Genomic DNA, 21,892 nt, shown 5'->3' with positions numbered 1-21,892 from the left:
GGTCATATGACACATGAGTCATGTTTGCACCTTGTTTAAAGTCATTCAGTTTGAAAAAACACAACAATATTTGCGTTTTTTTTTTTGTCTTTTATCCTTACTAGGTTGAAGTAAGGATGTGTAATACGTAATTTGAATTGTTTAACAATACATCACATTTACCGCACATATATTTGAATCAAAATGTTTTAATGTATAAAATAACAAAAAAGAGCACAATCACGCACACGCACACACACTAAGAGTTCTATACATGACACAGGGGACAAGTGATCTCTACTGTTGGTGGGCTCATGTCAGTGGGCCGAACTGTGGAAGTTCCCCCGTGACACTTGGGCTGTGGGTGGGAGTGGAAAGAGTCTGTATGTGACAGCAAGCTCTTGTGTGTCTTTGTCACGGCTTGTTGGTGCACATCCTCCCGACAGGTCAGTCCATCCCTCCTATGTCGTGCTGTTTGTATGTCTGCGTCACCAGGGTCCCTGTAGAGGAGGATGCGTGTTGTCATCAGGCATTGTACAACACAAACAATTCCCACTACAGTAGTAAAAGTACCATCGTTCTATATCTTGCCAACATGGTAGCATCAATCAATAGTAGAATAAATTAGAACCTAATTGCACAATCAGTTGTTTTTGTCCTAAGGGGGAAAAACAGTACTGGATGTAGTGCCAACTCCAATTACTGTTATTAAAGATTCCCATGCATTCCTTTAACTTTTGTTTGTGTTGGATGTCAGTCTTCCCGAACAGGAAGCATGTGTGTACTTGCTTCAAAGCAACTTCAACATGTTGAAGAACGTGTTGAAGATCAAGTTAGTCTCCTAAAAGTTAACAGTGCGGCTTCATTGTCACCAAACAAGGCCAAAGGAGCGAGGCGGGAGTGGGAGCAGGAGGGTCAAAGGCCAAGCAGGAAGTAGACGTACCAAATAGCTGCACCAACCCACCGTCGGCCGTTGTGATGCCAATCTGCATCCAACAGGTTTCCAACTTCACTCAAGTTGTCAAATCCAATTAGGGAGATATTTTAAGTAAGAAAGCCACAGTCGGAATACGACGATGAGGCTATGTGTAAAAAAAAAAAAAAAAAAAAGTTAGCTGTGGTTTAGTGTGGATTACCACCAATTACGGGACTAGACTAGTCCACTGATGTAATCTTTTGATTTGGTCTCGTTTTCACCTCCAGTACACAACCTCATGAGATTCAAACTGTATACAAATTTTGTGGGCTCATTTTGACCCGGCGGCAGGTTGTTGTTGTTGTTGGGAAGAAGCAGCACAGGGAGGGGTTGGGGGGGGGGGGGGGGGTGCTTGGAGACAGGCTGGTGTAGATCAGTGTAGCAGGGCAGAAGGATCAGCAGAGCTTCCCCCCAACCCCGCATCAGCAGCAGCAGCAGGGGCAGTGACATGCTTACCTGTGCCCAGAACCCCTTCTGCCCTGCCCTTCATCCCTCCTCCTCCTCCTCCTCCGCCGCCTCCGCCTCCTGGGCCAGAGCTGCCCAGGACCTCCATGGCGAAGGAGGGCCGCTCACCCCTGTAGGGCTTTGGCCTGAAGGGGAAGTCTTTGTCTTTACCTTTGGAGCCTTTGGGCCGACCAGCTGCCTTCTTCTTTGACTTGCCATCCCCCTTCACGCCCAGTAGGGGGTGCACTTCTGAGGGTTTAATCAAACACAGTCACAGCTAGGAATTAGATTTCAACATAGAATTTAAAATATGTCAGCATTTAGGAATTTAAATTGAAATAATCATAAGATATCATTTTGGTGCTTGCCAATGTGCCAATGTTTTCTTACCGTCAACTGGCACCCCCTGGAGTTCAATGTTGGTAGTACGGGCCTTCTTCTTGGCGGGGCCTCCTTCAGAGGAGGGCTGCCGCTGCTTTTTGTCACCGCCCGCCTGCGCGTCCTCGGTTGCTCCGGTCTGAGTCTGAGTATCCGGCGGCGGACCAAAGGGGTTTTCTTCAGGGTCCTCAACCTCAGGAGCGATGGGCAGGTACAACAAAGCCTTATAATCCTCCAGCTCCTCGTCGCTGAAGGACATAAACAAGACCAAATTGTCCATTGGAGGAACTGTCCATGGGAGTTCAGTGGGAGGAATTTAGTGTGTTAGGCTTCCAACAAGTGCTTCCAAGTCATGCTGAATATCTTTGGTGGATTTTTTTTTCTCCTGTCCAGAAGTATAGGATAGATAGTGATAGATCTCTAGCAAGATCTCAGTGTATAGACTGGTCATATATCTCATCTTGTTTCATATTATCTACATACTGTATTGTATATAACCATATATATATATATATATACCATTTTATATAATAAAAACTGTTGATTTTGTTAATACTTGGGTTGTTTATATTGTTTATTTTTCTATATTGTGTATTTTGTACTGCTTAACTGATTCTGTACTCTGAAATTATAAGATATGCTTTTCCCCGATATAGAGATTTTTATTTGATGTTTTGTTGTTATGCAAATTTGAAGTGACTGGACCAGAGCAAGAGGGGATAGAAAAGAAGAGAAAATAAAATAAAAGGGGGGATATCCTCTACAAATTAAACACATGTCTTTACCACTGACTTCATTAAAAGGTACATCATTTGTAATTAAAAAAAAATCTTGATTTAGCATGAGCGGATATTTTTGTGGGTAAACTCATGCTGTTAAACTTCAGGAGTGGCCGCACTGTTAAGACCAATTTAGCAGTGGTCTTCCTTACCTGCTGCAAAAAGCCACTATGGGGTCCACTGTGGTGACGTCCACCTCCTCGTCTTCTGCTGCGTCTGCACCTGCAACAGAAGTGAGAACATCTGAGAGACCAGTGCAACCAGCGAAACCAGTCAACTACATGAGTGGTGCAGCCAAAAACAACTGTTCCCATAGTGGGATGAGGCACAATAGTACTGAATTAATATTGCTCCATATTGGAGGAGCCTGTAGCATATCAGGTCGATCATATGGTGTTTTTTTTAATTACCTGTCTGCTCCGGTTCACTTTTGTCTTCATCCTCAATGTCAAATTCAGACTCTCTCTCCTCATACTCAACATTTTCATCCAGTTCCTTGAAATCTGGAGCAAAAGCGCTCCAGTTTTCCTGCAAACAAAAAGCAGTTTCAAGTTAAATACTATTATACTGTAGTTTAGCCGCTGTGCCGGAGAAGAAGCGCTGTTTATTCCAACTAACCACTTGGTTCTGGGCCCAGATGGACACCACGCCACTTGAGATGGAAGCAATAATGGGACGTACAGGATGCCACTGCACATTGGAGAAAGGTGAGAAGGGTCACTTATGTTATCTGATTACAAATACAACCGCACACGTTCTAGGCGGCCCTTACAGCAACATCTAACAGCAGCTCTCCTCTGGTTCCATGTAGGATCTTCACCAGGTTGCCGATGCTCTTCTCCCAGATGTACAACGCATGCTGTCGGGCTGAGCCGGCCACGATGTACTCGCCATCGCCGGAGAAGCAGCAACGCTTCCACGGAGTCCTGACACGCAGTAAGACAGGAGTGTTAGCAGTCTGCTTGATACAGTCAGGTCAGTTGATAGCACACCTGTTGACCAGGTCTTGTAGTTTCTGCATCGGTTCTGGCTCGCCGTCTCTGCCGCAGGTTAGAATCTCCCTGCCGTCGTAGACTCGGATGATTCGGTCTGCCGTGTTAATGAGGAAGCAACTGCAAAATACAAGACACGTGTAAAATACCAAACACATTTTGGTTTGAATAAAATACCAGCAGAGGCTGCACAGGGTTTCTGCTACATGTAATTGGTTGTGGGGCATCACCAACACATATATACACATATATAGCCTATTATAGGCCATATATAGCCTGCATTTATCAGTCAATCCTGTGAAAACGACCCTGTTATTGACATTATTGCTGACAGTAATATATTGCCCCAGACTGCAACAAAATGGTTGCATTTTGTGACTAAAATCCGAGACACCGTGAGTAAATTTTTCATTTACTCGCACACATGCAACCAGATACAAGTACGTGTCCCGTATTTAGTTGAAAAGGGATGCACTTTGTTCCTTATTACCATTAGAGTGAAAAATAGTACAATGTGGAGTTACAGTTAATGAATAAATAAGTGCTAAATGCAGTACATCTCCCAGCCCACCACCACAGCTTCAAAAAAAATCCAAGTTTTGTGCCAGAACCTGCTATATTTGGTTCCAGATTATGCTAAAGTAAATGTCAGACTTGCGGCGTCCTCACCTGCCCTTACGTGCAAATTCAATGGACTTGATGGCGGTGGTGTTGCTCGTGCCAGTGGTCACTCGGAATGATGCCACCAGCTCCTGAGTGTTTGTGTTCAACACTAGAATCTGGAACGGTCACAGGAGCATTTATTTCATATTTGCTCTCTGATTGAAAAGCATTGAGTAATTGGGCGTATTTTAGAGAGCTGACCTTTCCCTTGGCGTTCCCAGTGTAGATGTACTCGCCTCGCCTATCAAAGGCCGCCACCACATTCAGGTCCGAGTCATCGTCCACAGGAAGGACGACGTGTTTTGAGTCGGAGAGAGTCAAAAGAACCGGGGCAGACTTCATGGGACAGACCAGCACCTTGTCCCTAAGGAAGAAAAACAGTCTAACTAATTGTTGACGTCTGTGGAAAATGTTCCCAGATGCAGATGAACCACTTACATGTCCCTGGGGTGGCACTGCAGTTTTAAGATGGGGGAGGGAAAGCGGAACCGCTGGTCACAATCGCCAGTCAGTACGTCCCACTGCGACACGATGTTGTCTGTGGATGCACTCACCAGCTTGTGGCCGTCTCGACTCCAACTGGACAAATACAACAAAATTGCCACTTCCATCATCATCATTATTCACTGTTGTCACATTTAAGCCAGAATAACATCAGCTAGGGACAGCGTGTCTCACCATAAGGAGCAGACTGGGTGGATGTGTGCGCTGATGATCTTGGCGATGCCCCGTGTGAGGAAGTCCCAGATGACGATACGGCCGTCATTGCAGCCCACTGCTAGGAGAGTCCCCCAACGGTTGAAGGTGCATGTAAGAGCCATGCTGATACAGTCGAGAGTTCCATCTGCCTCCTGTTAACACAAATAGACACAAAAAGTTAAAGTCTAAATTATGCCACCCATAATGTCTAATAGTGTTTGTTTTACCTCTGGATAGTTCTGCCCAAAAGATTCTAGGGGATGAATAAAAAAGGAAACAAATAGCATGGAGGCACATCAGACTTTCAACATAATTGTAATATCAACAATTCCAAGATCATAAAAATATTATTCGCTGATAATGAAGAGAACGTCATTAGACGTTTAGCTACCTAATAAAAGGTGGAACACTTCACAAAATTACATACAATGTATCGTCTATCGTTAGCTTGGTGACATTTTACTCATTTTCATTCTAAAAGAAAACATTCAGTAATTATCAAGTACGGCAATATTTTAGTATTAATATTAAGGTAAAACTGTGATACTACGCATTGAAAATGTGATTTTTAACGTCACATTTCACATGCCGGGCTAGCTTGTGATGCTAACCATAACAAACACAAATGTAAGAAAAGGTACGATCGTTCTACGAAAGTGAGTGTTTCCTACTTACCGAGCAGTTCAAGATTCATCGCTGGGTGGGGGAGGCTCCAATAATAACCCAGTAACTTGATTTCGATTATTATTTACTCCACTCTTCTATCGTATTTATTATATTTCGTCTTGCGTCGACACTGCCGCCCAGTTTCCAGCAAGGACCCCGAAAAATTATGCCGCCGAGAATATGCCTGAACAAAACTAGCTCAGTTGCGCTTGAGAAACAGCGACCTCCTGTGTCCACTTTTTGCTGCAGTGTTTTTAAAATAAGAAATTACAGACGATAGACTCAAAAAATATCTGTTTTACTTTTTAATCACTTTTTAATTATGTAGTATGTATTGTTATGGATTCCAGGTTTAATTTGTGAGTGGGTAAATAGATTTTTTAAACTTTTTAAACTTTGATTGTTTTAATTTATCAGTTCGATTTGCTATGGAAATGTTATGAGCAGTGGTGTGCATGCATTCCATGTCAAAAGCTGTTCTGTGTCAATCAAAGTGGCTTCCTGCGTCACCATGTTGCACTTGACCCTTGACCCCACTTTATGGCTTCAGTCTGTATGTGTCACTTGTGTTTGTGAGAGGAAGAAAAAAAACAACAACTGCTGTTTGTAACTGCTGGTGATGTGGGATCCGGAGCTGGATCCCGGACATAAAGTTGCAACGCCCCTTTAGCAATTTCCTGCCTCCAGAATAAAAGCCCGGGATAAATACAATTCAGTGCAATAACATCTACTTGACATGTTTCAGCTAGATAGTGTATATCATTGTTTCAAACTTTTTCTTATATCACTTTTATGGCTTATTGTGATTACAAATCAGTTAAGCATATCACTGCACCTTGCAAGAGGCTTTGGTCTGAACTTTGAACTCTGTCTTTGTACACCACCTTCATCTCAGAAAGTTGAACAGACTAAACCAGGTCTAAACATTTACTAAATGACTAAGGACTAATTTAGCTAGCTAGACTAAATACACAAATTGGCTTAATTTTTTTTTGGTCATGTGATTAGTTGCTAGGCGGAGTTCATCGGGGCTAAATCACGACTGCCCCATCAGTCCAAGAAATAAAAGAAATTGCGCTGTTTGAGAGACTAATTAAATTTGTTTTATGCTTCTGTAATCAACCTACCAACCATTGGATGCCCCTGTGAACTATTTAAAGTGCCGTGTAATTCTCCTCTGAAATGCTAGGGCTAAAATCTTTCTGGTGAGTCAGCTCACAGTTCAGTCCACTATTTATTGTTAGCTTCCTTTGTTGCAAGTGAACAATGCCAACTTAAGAGACAGACTGAGACTGTTATTGGAGCTTGAACTAACCAGCGTGTTACAAAAGTAGTCACTTTTCTGGCAAGTTGTTTAGAAAACTCAACTCTGACCACCGTCTGAACGAATGGGACATAACTAGTGTATTAAAGGCAGGGGTGAACCAAGTTACCATTAGGCAATTGCTTGGGGCACCAATATTCTCATAAAAGTGATTATTTATTTAGATTTGAAGTATATATTACTTTATTTGTCCTAATTCGTGGACTTAAAACTACTAAAAAATATGTACATCAAAATCTATCAAGAGCTTTGACTGCTCCCCCCTCTCTGCTCCTATGCAATGGACTATTCCATATTACTGCGCATGTGCACACTAGTTCCGGAAGAGGGAAGGGAAACAAACTCGATGGCGCAGTTTTGGGGAAAGCAAGGTATCATTTGAGGGTGAGGAGGAATAGAAGGCAAGAGGGAAACCAAATGTAGACAGATAGAGGCGTTTGGCATCCTCACAGCCGGAAATAATACAGCAGATTTAGGGATGAAGTTGTTACAGTAAAAGTGTTGAGATGAGTCACTTGTAAGGTAATAATAATCCCTCAGTGGTTGATTAAGGAATTTTGCCTTGGGCCCACAAATGATTAAATACGCCCCAGATTAAAATCATATCACAGTCCGTATTGTTTCTTCTTTTGGAGGTGTATAAAAGCTATGCTGAGGTGTTGGAAGTACAAAGTTTTACGCCTGTCATGTATCCTGCAGTGTTTTCATTCAGACTGCTTAATAACGTTCGGTGCTTTGTATTGAATAGAAAAAAAACATACTGGAATATTAGAAAACAGGAAAACAGCACCATCTGTTGGAGCATTAACGTCATGTCAATACCAGAGAGTTGCCATTTAAAACCCACCCACAAAAAAAGCGAAAATTCAAAGAGTACAGTGTTTTAATTTGAAAGCTCTGAGCGGAAGTGCAGTGTGCGTACTGTGTGTGCATGTGCTTGTGCGTGTATGTGTATGTGTCGGTACAGGGCGCCACGTCGGCAGAAGCGATCAGGCTAAGGGAGAAGAAGAAGAAGAAGAAGATTATTGCTGCGTGGCGCAGCCCGCAAAGCCAACACAAGTTGGGACAGAAGAAGAGGAAAAAGGTCCGTACATCGATGAGCTCCAGAGGCCCGGCAGAAGAGCAAAGAACGCCGTCACAGCCGTCACAGGCTTCCCGCTTTGGAGCTCGTCATTAATTTAGAGAAGCTGCTCCAGAGTCAAGTTTCTAGCGAAGCCAGGTGTGTCTGAAGCTGAGCCACCATGGTCAAGGTAGGAAGTCACATCCTTGATCGTTAACGTGTCAATAAAAGTGATCATAAATGCACTTTTTGGAGTGGAAGTCAATGCTTTTTTAAATGTATTTATTTTTTTATAATTCACTTCAACTCACATCTTGTTTCTTCCCCAACCCCCCAATTTAACTTCCTGCAGATGATCTTATTGTGCTATAATTTGTTCAAATGCATTTATGTAAGTGAATTTTACTTTATGTAATAGTTAGCACAGGGGAACCAGTTGTCACATAACTTTGCAGTTTTGTCATACCACATTTTGTGAGAGGAGGACCTGGAGGTCATCATATTCTTCAAGAAAGGTTATAGTATTAGCAATTATTACCCTGAGCTTTCCTTTCTGCACATTTATTTGGAATTTAGTTGCAAAAATATCACTCACCATCATCATATTTATTCCCTGGAATGCTCACATTGCTTACTGGTACATGTTTTCTATTTATTTGGCATACCTTTTGAGTGTTTGGTTGCTGCGTGATGACTTTAGCGATTTTTTTCTAACTTTAAAATGTTGTGTTTTTGTATCTTAAACTCTTACTGGTACATGTTTTATATTTATTTGGTATACCTTTTGAGTGTTTGGTTGCTGCGTGATGACTTTAGCGATTTTTTTTGTCACTTTAAAATGTTGTGTTTTTGTATCTTAAACTCTTACTGGTACATGTTTTATATTTATTTGGTATACCTTTTGAGTGTTTGGTTGCTGCGTGATGACTTTAGCGATTTTTTTGTCACTTTAAAATGTTGTGTTTTTGTATCTTAAACTCTTACTGGTACATGTTTTATATTTATTTGATATACCTTTTGAGTGTTTGGTTGCTGCGTGATGATTTTAGCGATTTTTTTCTAACTTTAAAATGTTGTGTTTTTGTATCTTAAACTCTTACTGGTACATGTTTTATATTTATTTGGTATACCTTTTGAGTGTTTGGTTGCTGCGTGATGACTTTAGCGATTTTTTTTGTAACTTTAAAATGTTGTGTTTTTGTATCTTAAACTCTTACTGGTACATGTTTTATATTTATTTGATATACCTTTTGAGTGTTTGGTTGCTGCGTGATGACTTTAGCGATTTTTTTCTAACTTTAAAATGTTGTGGTTTTGTATTTTAAACTCTTACTGGTATATGTTTTATATTTATTTGGTATACCTTTTGAGTGTTTGGTTGCTGCGTGAGGACTTTAGTGATTTTTTTTCTAACTTTAAAATGTTGTGTTTTTGTAGCTTAAACTCTTACTGGTACATGTTTTATATTTATTTGGCATATCTTTTGAGTGTTTGGTTGCTGCGTGATGACTTTAGCGATTTTTTTTCTAAGATTACATTATGAGTCACTCTTTTCTATTGGTATACCTACTCCTGCCAATAAAGAGCTACCGTCTCTTCACTGAGAGCTAACCCGAGATTAGAATTTAGCCATAAATTAGCCGCACCATTGTACAGGATGCAGGGTTAAAAGTTTAAGAAAAAACAATAGCGTCTTATAGACATGAATTTACAGTATGTAAAAATCTAAGTACACATTTTATCCACGTGGTGCTCAAAGAAAACACACAAAACAAGAATGCCTTGTTACTCCTGACTGCAATAATTATGTCTGCACTGCCAGCAATGATTAAGATAACATTAAGATATCAATGCAAAGTATGAATAAATATAAATACACGTCTTATCCTGTTGTTTCTTTTTTTTTTTATACACTACTAACATTCAATACGCCATGTTCCCTCTCCTCCAGAACGTGAATAGTGTCAACATGGAGCCCCAGCCTGGGACCAGCGTGGCGTCAGACCAAATGGAACCCGCCTGCAGTCAGCCCACAGAGGGTAAGCCTCCCCCCACACCCCCACCCCACCCCCTCAACTAAACCCTGGCACATCCACAGGGAACATGGTGCAATCTGTGTTCACATGTTGCCTCCTGCTATTTCAGACACACTGCCTGTGTGGGGAATATGTTTGTTTGTTTGTTGGCGGTAGTCAGACTCGTTGTAGACTTAATCTTTGCGTCCAACGATGTCATTCAGTAGACCTCCACCAAGGCTGATTTTGGTTCTATTGCATCCCAGTATATGGGTGTAATGCTACTATACATCACTAAGTGGGTCACACTTGCAAGGTTTTTCTCTTTCAGAGCTCTATCTGCTGAGTCACCCCACTTGGCCCCAATGCAAGTGGACTGTGATGGAAAATAGTTTGCACATTTTGTGGTAATTCTACGCAAATTGTTGGCCTCCAAATTATTCATTCAGATGAAGAGGAAAAATATCCAGCATCCATAATAACATTTAATAGGTTCTTCTTTGTATTGTACTGCTAGCTATTATCAACAAAAACCTGGAGGATTTCCTTGGTGGAGGTCATCGTCGAGCTGCTCATAGAAGGCTCATTCCGAAAGTGTTTGTGTCCTGCACAACCTCCGACATTCCGCAGAGTCTTCACACGCCACAGCTCAGCAATGATAAATATTTTAATATGGCAACGCAAAGTAGACACCTTAAAACAGGGGTCTCAAACTCCATTTACTTGGGCGCCACTGGAGCTAGGGTCTAGGCAAGACTGTGCCGCATCAGGTTTTACAAAAAAAAAAAAAAAAAAAACGCATTTATTAAAAAAAGAAAAATGAATAAACTTTGCTTTGGTTTTGATTTTCTACAAGAAAAGCTCTGATAAAACATTCCACTGTTCTCAAATATCTTACTTTTTATTTTTCTGCACAAAATAAGATGAAAAATAAATAAACAAATCAAGAATAAAGAAAATCAATCAATCAGTAATAAATAAATAAATATAATAATAATAAAAAACGGCAAATAATAAGAACTTAAGAAACCACATATAGTTGGTGGGTTAGACAAATTATTTTTTTTCAGATTAAAATGAACAAAGCATTATTAGAGCCCTGTAGACATGACAAAACACGACTATAGTCACATTTATACTCTTTTTATTTACAACATATTGCGCAACTGCAGGGTCTTGAGACACATGCTAACTCGCAAACTAGAGAGCTAGCGACCTAAACGGTAGCCTTCAAGTTATTTCCTTTAAACTTAAAAAAGCCAAAAACTTACCACTTCCACACGGATAGGGAGGACAACTATTAACAGTTATTTAACCTTTAACATGAACATTAATCAAACGTAATAATTTTTTCTGGGTACATGATACCATACAGCATCCATATCAAACTTGGGCGGGCCGCACTAACATTAAACTTTCATATCAAGGCGGGGGCCTCAAACTAGTGTCCTGCGGGCCACATTTGGCCCGCGGGCCACGTGTTTGAAACCCCTGCCTTAAAACCTTTCTGTTACAATACGGGGACATTAGTCATGCTAAAGTGGGTAAAAGTGGGACTGTATGAAGTAAAAAAAAATAGTAATTTAACATTTATCACATTTTTATCTTTATTTATGAGGTAAACGGGTATGTTGTTGGTGTCTGTGCTTCATGTAATTGTGTTTTTTTTTTTTTGCCAGCAGATGCAGCCAAGGACCATGTGGCGCCACAACCCGGCATGATGTGGCGTGTGACCGGCGGCCTCTTCAACGTCACTAAAGGGGTAGTGGGCGCGGCCGTGGGCGGAGTGGCCTGGGTGGGCGGCAAAAGCCTGGAAATCACTAAGTCTGCCGTAACCACGGTGCCCTCCATGGGGGTGGGGCTGGTGAAGGGCGGCGTCTCGGCCGTTGCGGGCGGCGTCACCACGGTGGGTTCCACGGTTGCCAACAAGGTCCCGTTCACTGCCAAGAGGAAGGATAAGGCGGAATGAATATGAGGATGATGACGACATGATCCGCCCTGAGCCAACAAGAGCGACTTCCACAAAGGATCTGCAGTGCTCTTTCGGTCTTGAACATCATGTTTTCACACCAGACTTTTTCCATCATGTTCAATACAAGAAAAATCCAAATACACCAAAACCACGGCGGCCTCCTCTAATGTCCTCCGAGGACTTTAAACACCTGACTTCTGGCAGGTTAGACGAACTGGAAGCCCATCTCGAAACCTGGTGGGCGTGTTGATGAATGGTGTGTGTTTGCAGTCCGCACCGACCGCCCGTATTCTCTTCAGTCCACACATTTGGTCAATGACTTTTAGTCGGGTATCGAATGAAATGTTTTGATGAGCTTCAGTTTCAGCCTCCACTCTCAGTCGGACCTTTTACGCAACAAAAAAAGCCTTGTGTCAGAATAACTCGTTTGTATAAAAACAAACATATATCTACACACTCACCTGAAATGGACTTTTCCCGAACGACATTCTTGTTGAAATATTTTGTTGTGTACAATCGATTTCAAAATGCTGGTTAAGAGTTAAAAATATGGTCACTTGACTGAAAAAGTGCCTGATCAGTCATGAATTATTTCAAAAACTCTGCTGTGTGTTAACATTTTATATGAAATTTCAACACTGGGGGTGAGCTGTTGCTAATGGGACTTAACAGTGTGAATGTCTTTTTGTGTTTGTGTTCAATAAATCAATAAAGTAGTTTGAAAGGTGAATATAACATTTTTGTAGTGTTGTGCATTATAGGAGACTACTGTATATTGTCCTGTCAAATTACAACTTTATTGAGAACTTGTGCGCATCCATTTAGAAATTAAGTAGTCTGACTACCAAAGGCAACGGAATAAGTCATTATGTCAAAATATCAATGGGTTATAATGGATTATTTTAGGTTTAGAGAGGTTTATATTCAGTCTCGCCTTAATATGAATTTCAGCGAAAAACGTCAGTGTCACGCATTGACCACTAGGTGACAGCAAAGCGCAACTAAAACAACTAAAGAAGAAGAACCCGGAAAAGGCGTATTGGTTCTGCCGCTGTTTTTTCCGACACGTGCGGGTCTTTTAACACTCATGACTGTTAGTTTTTATCGAAGAATACTACTCGGAATGAAACCAGCTGCCCTCTAGCAAGCTAAAGGTGGGACTTTATTTATATTCTAAATATTTAAATACTTTACTCACGGACGCAAACGTTATTTCAGTGTTTTAAGCGGTGTAAGGTGAGGCCAAATGACAGCTCTGTTGTGTATTAAGCTAACGTTCATCCAACCAAACTTATTATTTCAGAAATACTGAATTTGTTAATAAAGCTGTTAACAGTTCTCCATTTCCTGGTGTTTTTCAAACCCAGATGATGGTATTTTACAGATTTGGACCAAATGTAAAATGTTTACTTGTTGTTTATTGAACAGTGTTGAAGATGCTGAGTGATTCTGAGGCTACAGAGCTTCTTTCCTTCCTGGCGCCTGGAACCCGGCCTGATGTCAAAGGTCACACCACCGACTACATTCTGGGACTGTCAGGACACAGGTGAGAGGCGGATGGCGTTACTGATAGTGCCTTCACATTATTACTTCATTTATTTGTTTTTGTTCAGGGATGGTTGCCGCTTTCTGCGCTCTAAACCCGACTTAATTAGTGCGCTTTTTGCACTGACCTCTGACCCGTCCATTGCTATAGTGAAGGATTGCTACCACATCCTGATCAACCTGTCGGCCGATGAGACTCTGCACCAGGTGACCTGTGCTGATTGATATTGAATTTCTTTGTTGTTCCACTGCAACGCTCCAAAAGTTTTGTTCAATCTCTATCGGTCATTGTTTGAGTCTTCAATGTCTTCTCCGTTCAGGTCCTCATGAACGATGTTAACGTTGTTCCTGTGCTGCTTAAGAACGTCATGGATCCAGACTTCCCCTTTTCTGATCAGATCTGCAGCATCCTGTCCAACCTAACGCGCCACCAAAAGACATGCAAGTCTCTGTTTCAGGTAGACCATCCAGACCTGCATGGACCACCTAAAAAGATATTCACAAAATGTTTCTGTTCCAGCTGCTCCAGGAGGGTGTTGGACTTGCTCAGCTGGTGGACATCTTCTGTACTGAAGGCTACAACAAGAACGCCAACTTCCACTATCTGGCTCCTCTGCTGTCCAACCTCACGCAGCTGCCTGAGGCCAGACTCTTTTTGATGGACAAAGACAGGTGATTGACAGCACAAGTTTGGTAATGATTCTTTTCAAAGACAATCACTCGCCCCGTATAATACTGAATGTTGACGACACCATTACACCAAAGTCCTGCACTGTTTTTTTATGTAATGTGTGTTGCAGGTGTGTCATCCAGCGGTTGTTGCCCTTCACACAGTTTCAAACATCAGTGGTGAGGAGGGGTGGAGTCATCGGTGTCCTACGAAACTGCTGTTTTGATTACGGTAAGACACCAACATCTGCGTTTTTGATTATGGGGAAAGGTTGCTTCAAAGCACTGTTGACTTTGTAACTTTGTCATTGTCCTCATGTCCCCTGTCTCCTTTATGTCCCCCAGCCAATCACGAGTGGTTGCTAAGCGATGCAGTGGACATCCTGCCCTTCCTTCTGCTGCCACTGGCTGGTCCAGAGGAGCTGAGTGAGGAAGAAAATGAAGGTGTGTGTTTTTGTTATGTGGTTGTTGAGATGTGTGAGTTCACTGACGTACGACGATGACGTGCAGGTCTGCCAGTAGACCTTCAGTACCTCCCAGAAGACAAGAAGAGAGAAGACGACCCCGATATCAGGAAAATGCTGTTGGAGACTCTCCTGCTGGTAGAAAACAAACACACCAGTGAGCCTATCATGCTCGTCTTACTCATAACTTTAACCGCTAGTCCTGTCATGTTACAGCTGACTGCGACCCAGGCTGGCCGGAAGACTCTCAAAGACAAAAACGTCTACCCCATCATGCGGGAGTTCCACTGCTGGGAAACGGACACAAAGGTCACAGCAGCCTGTGAAAAACTAGTCCAGGTAGGAAGAATATTTGACCTTCAAATTTGTAATACTATGTCCAAAACTGTAGAATGGACATTGCGTCCAAACAAAACAAAGAAACAAACCCATGCCCCCTGTCTCTCCTCCTCGTGCAGGTGCTAATAGGAGATGAGCCTGAGCACGGCATGGAGAACCTGATGGAGGTGGAGATTCCTGACCATGTGGAGGAGAAGCTGAAGGAGGCCGATGCCAAGGAGCAACAGGAGCTGGAGAGCAAGGAGGACAAGAGACAAAGACACGAGGACGGTGACGTCAATGAGGAGGGGACGGAAACCAGGCAGGACTGATGCAAGATGATATGTCAATATTTCATATTTAAACTGCAGATTCATGTCGATATGACAGCACACGGTGTACAATGAACAGGGCGATGATGCTACAATTAGTTTGTCCTTTTTGGCAATTATAAACATTTGAAATAGTATCAAACATTTTATGGAGGTGGCATTTATAATCTAGATTTTGGTACATATTTAAAAGTGGCACCATCATAAATGCATACGCTTCACCTATAGGGAATTTTTAAATGAAAGGAGAAATTACTTTTCTTCTGGTAATTTGAGGTGACTGCCTTGTGACGTCATGCAGTTTGCCAGCAGATGGCGCCAGCGGTCAAGCCAGTCCCTGCTAGCTGTGTTTATGTCACAATATTTCCTGCTTCAAAGTCAAGAGTTCCTCATAGTTTCCTGGCTTAAACTATCGTGGAAGCCGTTTTGCGAGCTGCATGCCAATAGTTAATGTTTGTGTCTAATTGAAAAGCAGCGCTTTGTTGACGTTACTTTGCTCAAAAGACTCATTAATAAACCAAACCAAACGTGTCACTGCGTCTACGTACGGGTCATAAACACCGTCTAAAGACAGTCGGTTGAATAATGTAAAGAGAGCGTGAAGAAACAACTGAGGGCCAATCGGATGCTTCGGTTTCCTGTTTCACTTCCGTGTTTGGGTCCTGGCAGTACGTGCCTGACGTGTGACAATCTCCGTCGTCATTTTATAGTTTAAAAACAGCCTTTTTAGTCATATTTCATTTATCAATACTGTTCACGTCAACGTGGACACTATGTATGTCTTTCACTTGTCAGCTAGAAAAATATACAGTTCTGTGAAATTTCTGTGAAATAACAATGGATTGAAAATAACTTTATTGATATTGTAGTACGACCAGAGTACATACGTTTATACAGCAACGTGCAGAATGTCAATAGCCACTTGCTCTGAACATGCCATACTGCACTCGCTATGTTGGAATATAAAGTGTTATTCCTTTATTTTCGTCGTTTAATATTACAATTAACAAACTTAACAGACAAAAATGGCCCCTCTCTATACAGTAGGGTGCGCTGTGACTTGCAACGTAACCTAATTTGCGTGTGTGTGTGTGCTGAAGGCGTTATGGAGGCTGCCAGAACAAAAACAAGTGTCCTTGTGTTAGTACTTGCACAGCAGAGACATGGATTAACTATACCAGCATGACTTTTTTTTTTTTTTTGCTTTTAGTATCTCAGGACATGAGGGTGGGGTTTGTGAGACTAGCATTAACATTAATGTAACATTCTTAACTGTCACAGGAGTGGAAAAAGAAGATAACCACCGTTAATATGTAGATGAACACAAAACATCCTAAACCATAACAACACTGTAATGCAAAGGTTATACATTTTATTCTTTAGTGAGTGTGAAAAGAAATTAAGCGGTTAATACGTGTAATAAGTGTTGCAGAAAAGTTCATCTTTAAAATGTTTCCTACAAGATGGCCGTTTAAACTTGAAGATTTTAAGATAATTGGATATTAATATGCCTTTCACTGGATGTGTCAAAGGTGAAAGTTCATATCGATAGAGGTGATGTTTCTTGCTAGTGCTTTTGAACTGAAATTCAATATAGTGTCAGACTGGATGCTTGAGGTAGCAGTTGTAAGGGACTGGAGTCAAGGTTCATGTCACTTTTATATTGGTGTATGTGTGAGTAGACTGGCTTTCATCACCGTCATGGAGGAAAGTTACTCAGCAACTAACTGATCCCCTTTCACTTGTCACGTTCATCATGTTGCGTTTACTTCATCAACACAACTCATTCACTATAAGAAGTAGTAAACGCCTCTCCTCCATGACACAATCTTAAAAGTTCATACAAAGACTTGTCAGCTGCATGCCACTGCTGTCAATCGCTTTTGTTTGTCTGCGCTCTGATTGGTTGTGCTGTGTATACCACACACGAGTCTCCGCCCCCTGAGAGGGCCGCTGTACTTTTCCACTCCAAAGTGTGTCTCCAAGTCAATCCTCTCCTACTCTCCCTCCTCCCCTCCTGCAGACAACCTAAGGTTGGTTTTTAAGGTCTGATGGAGTGATGAATGAATGAACAACAAAAAAAAATATCCAGTATTCTTGATTTGTGCTGAAAGTAAATAATGTTAACTTTGTCTATTTTAAACAAAACTTGTCTTGGCAAGTCCACTTTTTATTTTCTACAAGTCGGTAAAATGCCCAGCATGCGAGTCTGAACAGTCTTGTGTGTCCAAATCCACACTTTCTAAATTTTTTGTTCCGCAGCAAAGTGTTATGATGTCTTGCAGACCCAAAAAGGGTCCCTGTCAAGATTAATCCACTTTGCTTAAAAAAAAAAACTAGCTTGCAGCTCAGCCTCATTACCAGAAGTGAACTTCTCAAAGTAATGCCTTTCAGCTAAAGCAGAGTAAACAAATGCTTGGTTCAGTACATTTTTCATCAAAATAGTAGTCACGTCAAAATGTTGTTGCTGCTGGATGTTCACAGTATCCAAGTGGGATTGTGAATTTTTCTCATTTCCAAAACACTAAGATTTAATAATTAGACGCAGATGAACACACCTTTCGAGTTCTGTTCTTTGCAGTGATCATTTCACTGATGACTGCTTTGAAGGAACTACTTGAGAAGAAGTATTTGGCTTGAAAGTTCTAAACGCATTTCGAAAATGGATGCCATTCTGCTGATACACAAGAAAAAAAAAAAAGACATTAATTTCCTACTGCTTATCCTCACAAGAGTTGTGGGGGTGCTGGAGCCTATCCCAGCTGTCTTCGGGCGAAAGGCGAGGTTGCCAGCCAATCACAAGGCACATATAGACAAACAACCATTCACACTCACATTCATACCTATGGACAATTTGGAGTCGCCAATTAACCTAGCATGTTTTTGGAATGTGGGAGGAAACCGGAGTACCCGGAGAAAACCCACGCATACACGGGGAGAACATGCAAACTCCGCACAGAGATGGCCGAGGGTGGAATTGAACTCGGGTCTCCTAGCTGTGACGCCTGCGCGCTAACCACTTTTTTGCTGGTAGGGAATCAGGAACTCTAACCACTCATGTCTGATGTCTTCCTTACACCAATACTTCCTGGGAGACATTGCTAACACCATAAACAGAGAAGCAGAGCTTGTGTATGCCCATATAAGGAAGCTTGGCAATCTGTGACATCACAAGCCGCCAGTGTTAGAACGCCCTTTGAAAACAAGCATTTTGAGCCATCCCAAACTTCTTTCAGGGCTCACAAACCTCATTATCTGAAACATTGGCGTCGTTTAATAGGAGAATAGAACTTTCTAAACTACATTTATTGGTCAGAAAAGTGGAAAAAGCATATTTTAAACAATAATTGAAGGATAAGCAACTCCAGAGTAATTGTTTTTTGAAGGCGACTAGTCTTCATCTCCATGTCTTACATCTTAAAGGGGACCTTATTATGCTTTTTCCACTTTTCCCACCTATAAATGTATGATTCACCATCGCATGCATCACAAGATCAACTATAAGCATATTGGCTTACTTAAATAATACATGATAAAACCTATTTTTGTTGTGAAAGTACCTGTGTCATTTTTGGAGTTGTGAGTGGTTGAAAATAGTTTTTGGAAGTCAGCAACTGCCCCAGGACCCTCAATGGTGGGAGGGTCCATGAACACACACACACACAGCCGGTTCACTTGTGGTGGAAACCTGAGCTGACTGACTCCTTGACGACAACTTCCTCTCAGTGGAAAAACACTTTGTGCAAAAGCCACCTTTTTAAAGGTAGCCATTTTTAAATAGTCAAAACTTACTCGTAATTAGAATAAATGGAAAGTTTTGTGGAAATTTGTTGTGTAACTCTAACCCCGTGTACACCATAATTAGGGGAATTGTAATGCATGGCTGAGTGTTGTTATTCAGTGCTCTGGGTCAATCCAATCAATAAAGCTCAAACTGAGCTCAAGAAAGTAAAAGTCAGCTTTTGCACAAATATAATGCAACTACATATAGAAATATTACTTCTTGACTATTTATAAGAACACATTTTATTGGTACATTGCTGACTTGCCAATACCTTATCTATTTCATTTGCTCCTGCATCTCTCTAACAGACTTTTTTCAGAGCCAGTCAAATGTCTTTTTTCACCCATGGTCATGAATGTGAGTGTGAATGGTTGTTTGTCTATATGGTCCTTTTGTGGCAGGGCTGAAATGCACTGGAAATTTTGTTTTGGGGATTAAGTTCATTTTCATTACGAAGAAGGACTTTGCAATTTATTGCCATTCATCTTATCCCTCTTCATAGCATTCTGGAACATATGCTAATAGCCGCTATAAAACCGAGCCAGCAAACAGTGTGGAAATTAATATTTGTGGTATTCTCAAAGCTTTTGGCCATGACTGTACCGTGTGTTTCTTTTTGGCAGGTGACCCACTCTGAATGAGACCTTCATCAGGCTGCTGTGCAGACCAACAGAACCAGCAGGACCAGTAGAGTTAGTAGCCACAGGTGCAGGTGGGACACATTGGAAATGTGGAAATGTTGTGCTTGATAAGAAACTGTGCAAACACAGCGCAAGTTAGTGTGACCCTGTGTGTGTGTGTGTGTGTGTGTGTTAGCTAAAACCACCTCAGGGAGAATTTCACCCTACTCACTGAGTACATCAGCTGATCCAGAGGTGAAAAGGTCTTTGGAGTAGGCTCAGGCGGCTCGCTCTTCTCCTTATTTTTATTATTTATTTATTTATTGTTGTTTGTATTGATTTCTTACATGTACTACATACAGGATGTTAATGAGCATTTGATTGAGGTGCTGAAAGCTCCGGGCTCAATGAGAGTAAACTGGTTTGTACTAGTTAAATAGTTCAACAAGTTTGTGCGAGTTCATACAGTAATGATGTCATCTCTAAAGATTTTTAAGGAGTTGAAGTACCAAATAACATCTTTGTTGAAGTTGAATTATTGATTAAATAGCATATTCATGTAACCTCAGAAATGGCGTGTAGATCAGCAGTGCAACATATTTACATACTGGAACCTACTCATGACAGCGGATTCCGATCTACTCGCCATCCTCATCCTCCTCGATCTGAGTGCGACCTTTGACACAAGCTCCATCCTCCAACATAGACAGTCCTCCAATCGGCATCAGCCACACCCCCTCAGATGTTTTCATTCTTATCTCTCAGGCCGCACTCAGTTCATTCAGCTCAAGTCCCACAGATCCCAGTCCTCACGTTACTTCAGGCCTCAAAGCTCTATCTTGGGACCACTACTTTTCATCATCTACCTTCTCCCTCTCTGCAAAATCTTCTGTAAATACAACATTTTCATTGCTTTGCAGATTGACACCCAGCTCTATCTCTCCAGCAAACTAAAGTCCACCCTCCCTGCCTCCCTCGCCCCCCGCTTAGCTCAAATCAAATCCTGGCTCACCTCAAATTTCCTTAAACTCAACAGACAGAACCTACAGTATCCAAAGTTGCCGGTTTCTCCCTCAGCATCGAAAACGCCATAGTCTCCCCTCCCCTCTCAGGTTATGAGTCTTTGTGTCATCCATCATAGCTTGCTTTCATTCCATTCCCGCATCAATTACCCGATCTGCATACTTCCACGCAACATCGCTTTTAACCTGGTCTATGTGCAGCGTTCTTGAAAGCTGCTTACAAATAAAATTCATTATTAGTTCATTTATATACAGTGATTTAATAAGACTATCCAATTAATATGCAGTTAATATAACATTATCCATCCCTTCATCCATTTTCTATACCGCTTATCCTCACTAGGGTTGCAGGGGGACGCTAAAGTCAGTTTGCGGAACTGGACATTGAAAATCTGGCATTTGTGGTCTGTAAGTCTGCTCCGGTTCTCATATATCCAACAGAAAATTGAGTTTTTTTTGGAACCTATACCCGCTCCAGAGTAATGCTAGCGGCCCATTAGCCCGTAATTTGAGTCCTATTTTCTGTTGCTTATCATTATTTTTAATTAGTGATAAGTACCTATACTTTTCATTATGTCAAATGTGTTAATATTTGCTTCTGTCGTTGGTGAACAATGGCAATAGAAACGAGACGTCACCGGAACTGAATCTAATAATTCCAACAGTCACTTTCAACTGCAAATTATGCAAAATTGAATTGTAAATTCAAGGTTTGGAGGAGTTATGCATCAAAAATGGCCATTTTTATGCACTCTATATTTCTAGAGTCTGGTAGGGTCGGTACGTAACCCTTACAAAAAGCGGGATTTACTGAATTCACTTTATTCCACACCTAGCCCAGCTTTTGAAGCCATGTGGGACCAAAAAAGGGATATTATCGAAAAAGTTAACTCCTTCCTGAACACCCACTCCAGCGACCAAACATGGTTCCTGCTCACGCTATAAAGATCTACACCTACATGTCATATACTCAATTTAAACTCTATTCCCTTTAAAAAAAAATGCCCAGATCAGTCTTGATTGGTTTATGACACACAAAGAGGCTTAAAAAGCCTGTCCTGAGTGGGTGTGGCCAACCAGCCTATTCCACTTTATATAATCCACTCTCCATTCTGTGCCCAGACGTGTCTCTGAATAGAAAAAAAGCAAATGTGACTGGCATTCAGATTAAGTCGCTTGTCAGCTGATCCC

The 21,892-nt window shown here is 41.5% G+C and overlaps 3 protein-coding genes across 7 annotated transcripts; 2 read left to right on the top strand and 1 right to left on the bottom strand.

Moving 5' to 3' along the window:
* Positions 1-161: 161 nt before the first annotated feature.
* On the bottom strand, positions 162-5,755 carry rbbp5 (retinoblastoma binding protein 5). Of its 2 annotated transcripts, none has more exons than XM_058054632.2 (14): positions 5,586-5,755; positions 5,138-5,163; positions 4,890-5,062; positions 4,650-4,790; positions 4,413-4,575; positions 4,218-4,327; positions 3,549-3,668; positions 3,329-3,482; positions 3,175-3,246; positions 2,967-3,084; positions 2,709-2,778; positions 1,790-2,025; positions 1,412-1,648; positions 162-479 (listed from the first exon to the last, which is right to left on the bottom strand). In XM_058054632.2, exons 1-14 carry the CDS (start codon positions 5,602-5,604, stop codon positions 427-429), a joined length of 1,692 nt encoding a protein of 563 aa, XP_057910615.2. In that variant the 5' UTR covers positions 5,605-5,755; the 3' UTR covers positions 162-426. The 2 variants fall into 2 exon arrangements, with proteins under 2 accessions (XP_057910615.2, XP_057910616.1); XM_058054633.2 differs by having other exon boundaries at positions 164-479; positions 1,571-1,648; positions 5,586-5,751.
* A 1,420-nt stretch (positions 5,756-7,175) lies between these two features.
* Positions 7,176-12,692, top strand: LOC131106157 (transmembrane protein 263). 3 transcript variants are annotated; one of them, XM_078798594.1, is made up of 3 exons: positions 7,176-8,150; positions 9,912-9,999; positions 11,655-12,692. In XM_078798594.1, exons 1-3 carry the CDS (start codon positions 8,142-8,144, stop codon positions 11,942-11,944), a joined length of 387 nt encoding a protein of 128 aa, XP_078654720.1. In that variant the 5' UTR covers positions 7,176-8,141; the 3' UTR covers positions 11,945-12,692. The 3 variants fall into 3 exon arrangements, with proteins under 3 accessions (XP_078654720.1, XP_057910947.1, XP_057910946.1); XM_058054964.2 differs by having other exon boundaries at positions 7,178-8,150; positions 11,658-12,691; XM_058054963.2 differs by lacking the exon at positions 7,176-8,150 and having other exon boundaries at positions 9,894-9,999; positions 11,658-12,692.
* Positions 12,693-12,965: 273 nt separating this feature from the next.
* On the top strand, positions 12,966-20,214 carry hgh1 (HGH1 cochaperone). Of its 2 annotated transcripts, XM_058055039.2 has the most exons (11): positions 12,966-13,101; positions 13,376-13,493; positions 13,561-13,699; positions 13,813-13,950; positions 14,013-14,164; positions 14,293-14,393; positions 14,507-14,605; positions 14,672-14,763; positions 14,842-14,964; positions 15,084-15,265; positions 19,683-20,214. In XM_058055039.2, exons 2-11 carry the CDS (start codon positions 13,384-13,386, stop codon positions 19,684-19,686), a joined length of 1,140 nt encoding a protein of 379 aa, XP_057911022.2. In that variant the 5' UTR covers positions 12,966-13,101; positions 13,376-13,383; the 3' UTR covers positions 19,687-20,214. The 2 variants fall into 2 exon arrangements, with proteins under 2 accessions (XP_057911022.2, XP_057911020.2); XM_058055037.2 differs by lacking the exon at positions 19,683-20,214 and having other exon boundaries at positions 15,084-15,806.
* The last annotated feature ends 1,678 nt before the right edge of the window (positions 20,215-21,892 follow it).

The sequence above is a fragment of the Doryrhamphus excisus genome, linkage group LG18 (assembly GCF_037039965.1).
Source record: "Doryrhamphus excisus strain RoL-2023G ecotype Guam linkage group LG18, RoL_Dexc_Guam_v1.1, whole genome shotgun sequence".
Classification (NCBI taxonomy): domain Eukaryota; kingdom Metazoa; phylum Chordata; class Actinopteri; order Syngnathiformes; family Syngnathidae; genus Doryrhamphus; species Doryrhamphus excisus.
This window is presented reverse-complemented; position numbering and strand designations above follow the sequence as displayed.

What these genes read in the sequence shown, in the direction of transcription:
- LOC131106157 (XM_058054963.2), top strand. Translation starts at nt 9,894, where the DNA reads ATGTTCCCTCTCCTCCAGAACGTGAATAGTGTCAACATGGAGCCCCAG. An exon ending in CTGCAGTCAGCCCACAGAGG is followed by an intron (nt 10,000 to 11,657) that starts GTAAGCCTCCCC and finishes TTTTGCCAGCAG; the next exon opens with ATGCAGCCAAGGACCATGTG.
- rbbp5 (XM_058054632.2), bottom strand. An exon ending in CTACAAGACCTGGTCAACAG is followed by an intron (nt 3,483 to 3,548) that starts GTGTGCTATCAA and finishes ACTGCGTGTCAG; the next exon opens with GACTCCGTGGAAGCGTTGCT. An exon ending in ATAGTGGCTTTTTGCAGCAG is followed by an intron (nt 2,026 to 2,708) that starts GTAAGGAAGACC and finishes TATGTCCTTCAG; the next exon opens with CGACGAGGAGCTGGAGGATT.
- hgh1 (XM_058055037.2), top strand. Translation starts at nt 13,384, where the DNA reads ATGCTGAGTGATTCTGAGGCTACAGAGCTTCTTTCCTTCCTGGCGCCT. An exon ending in AAACTGCTGTTTTGATTACG is followed by an intron (nt 14,394 to 14,506) that starts GTAAGACACCAA and finishes TATGTCCCCCAG; the next exon opens with CCAATCACGAGTGGTTGCTA. An exon ending in CCTGTGAAAAACTAGTCCAG is followed by an intron (nt 14,965 to 15,083) that starts GTAGGAAGAATA and finishes CTCCTCGTGCAG; the next exon opens with GTGCTAATAGGAGATGAGCC.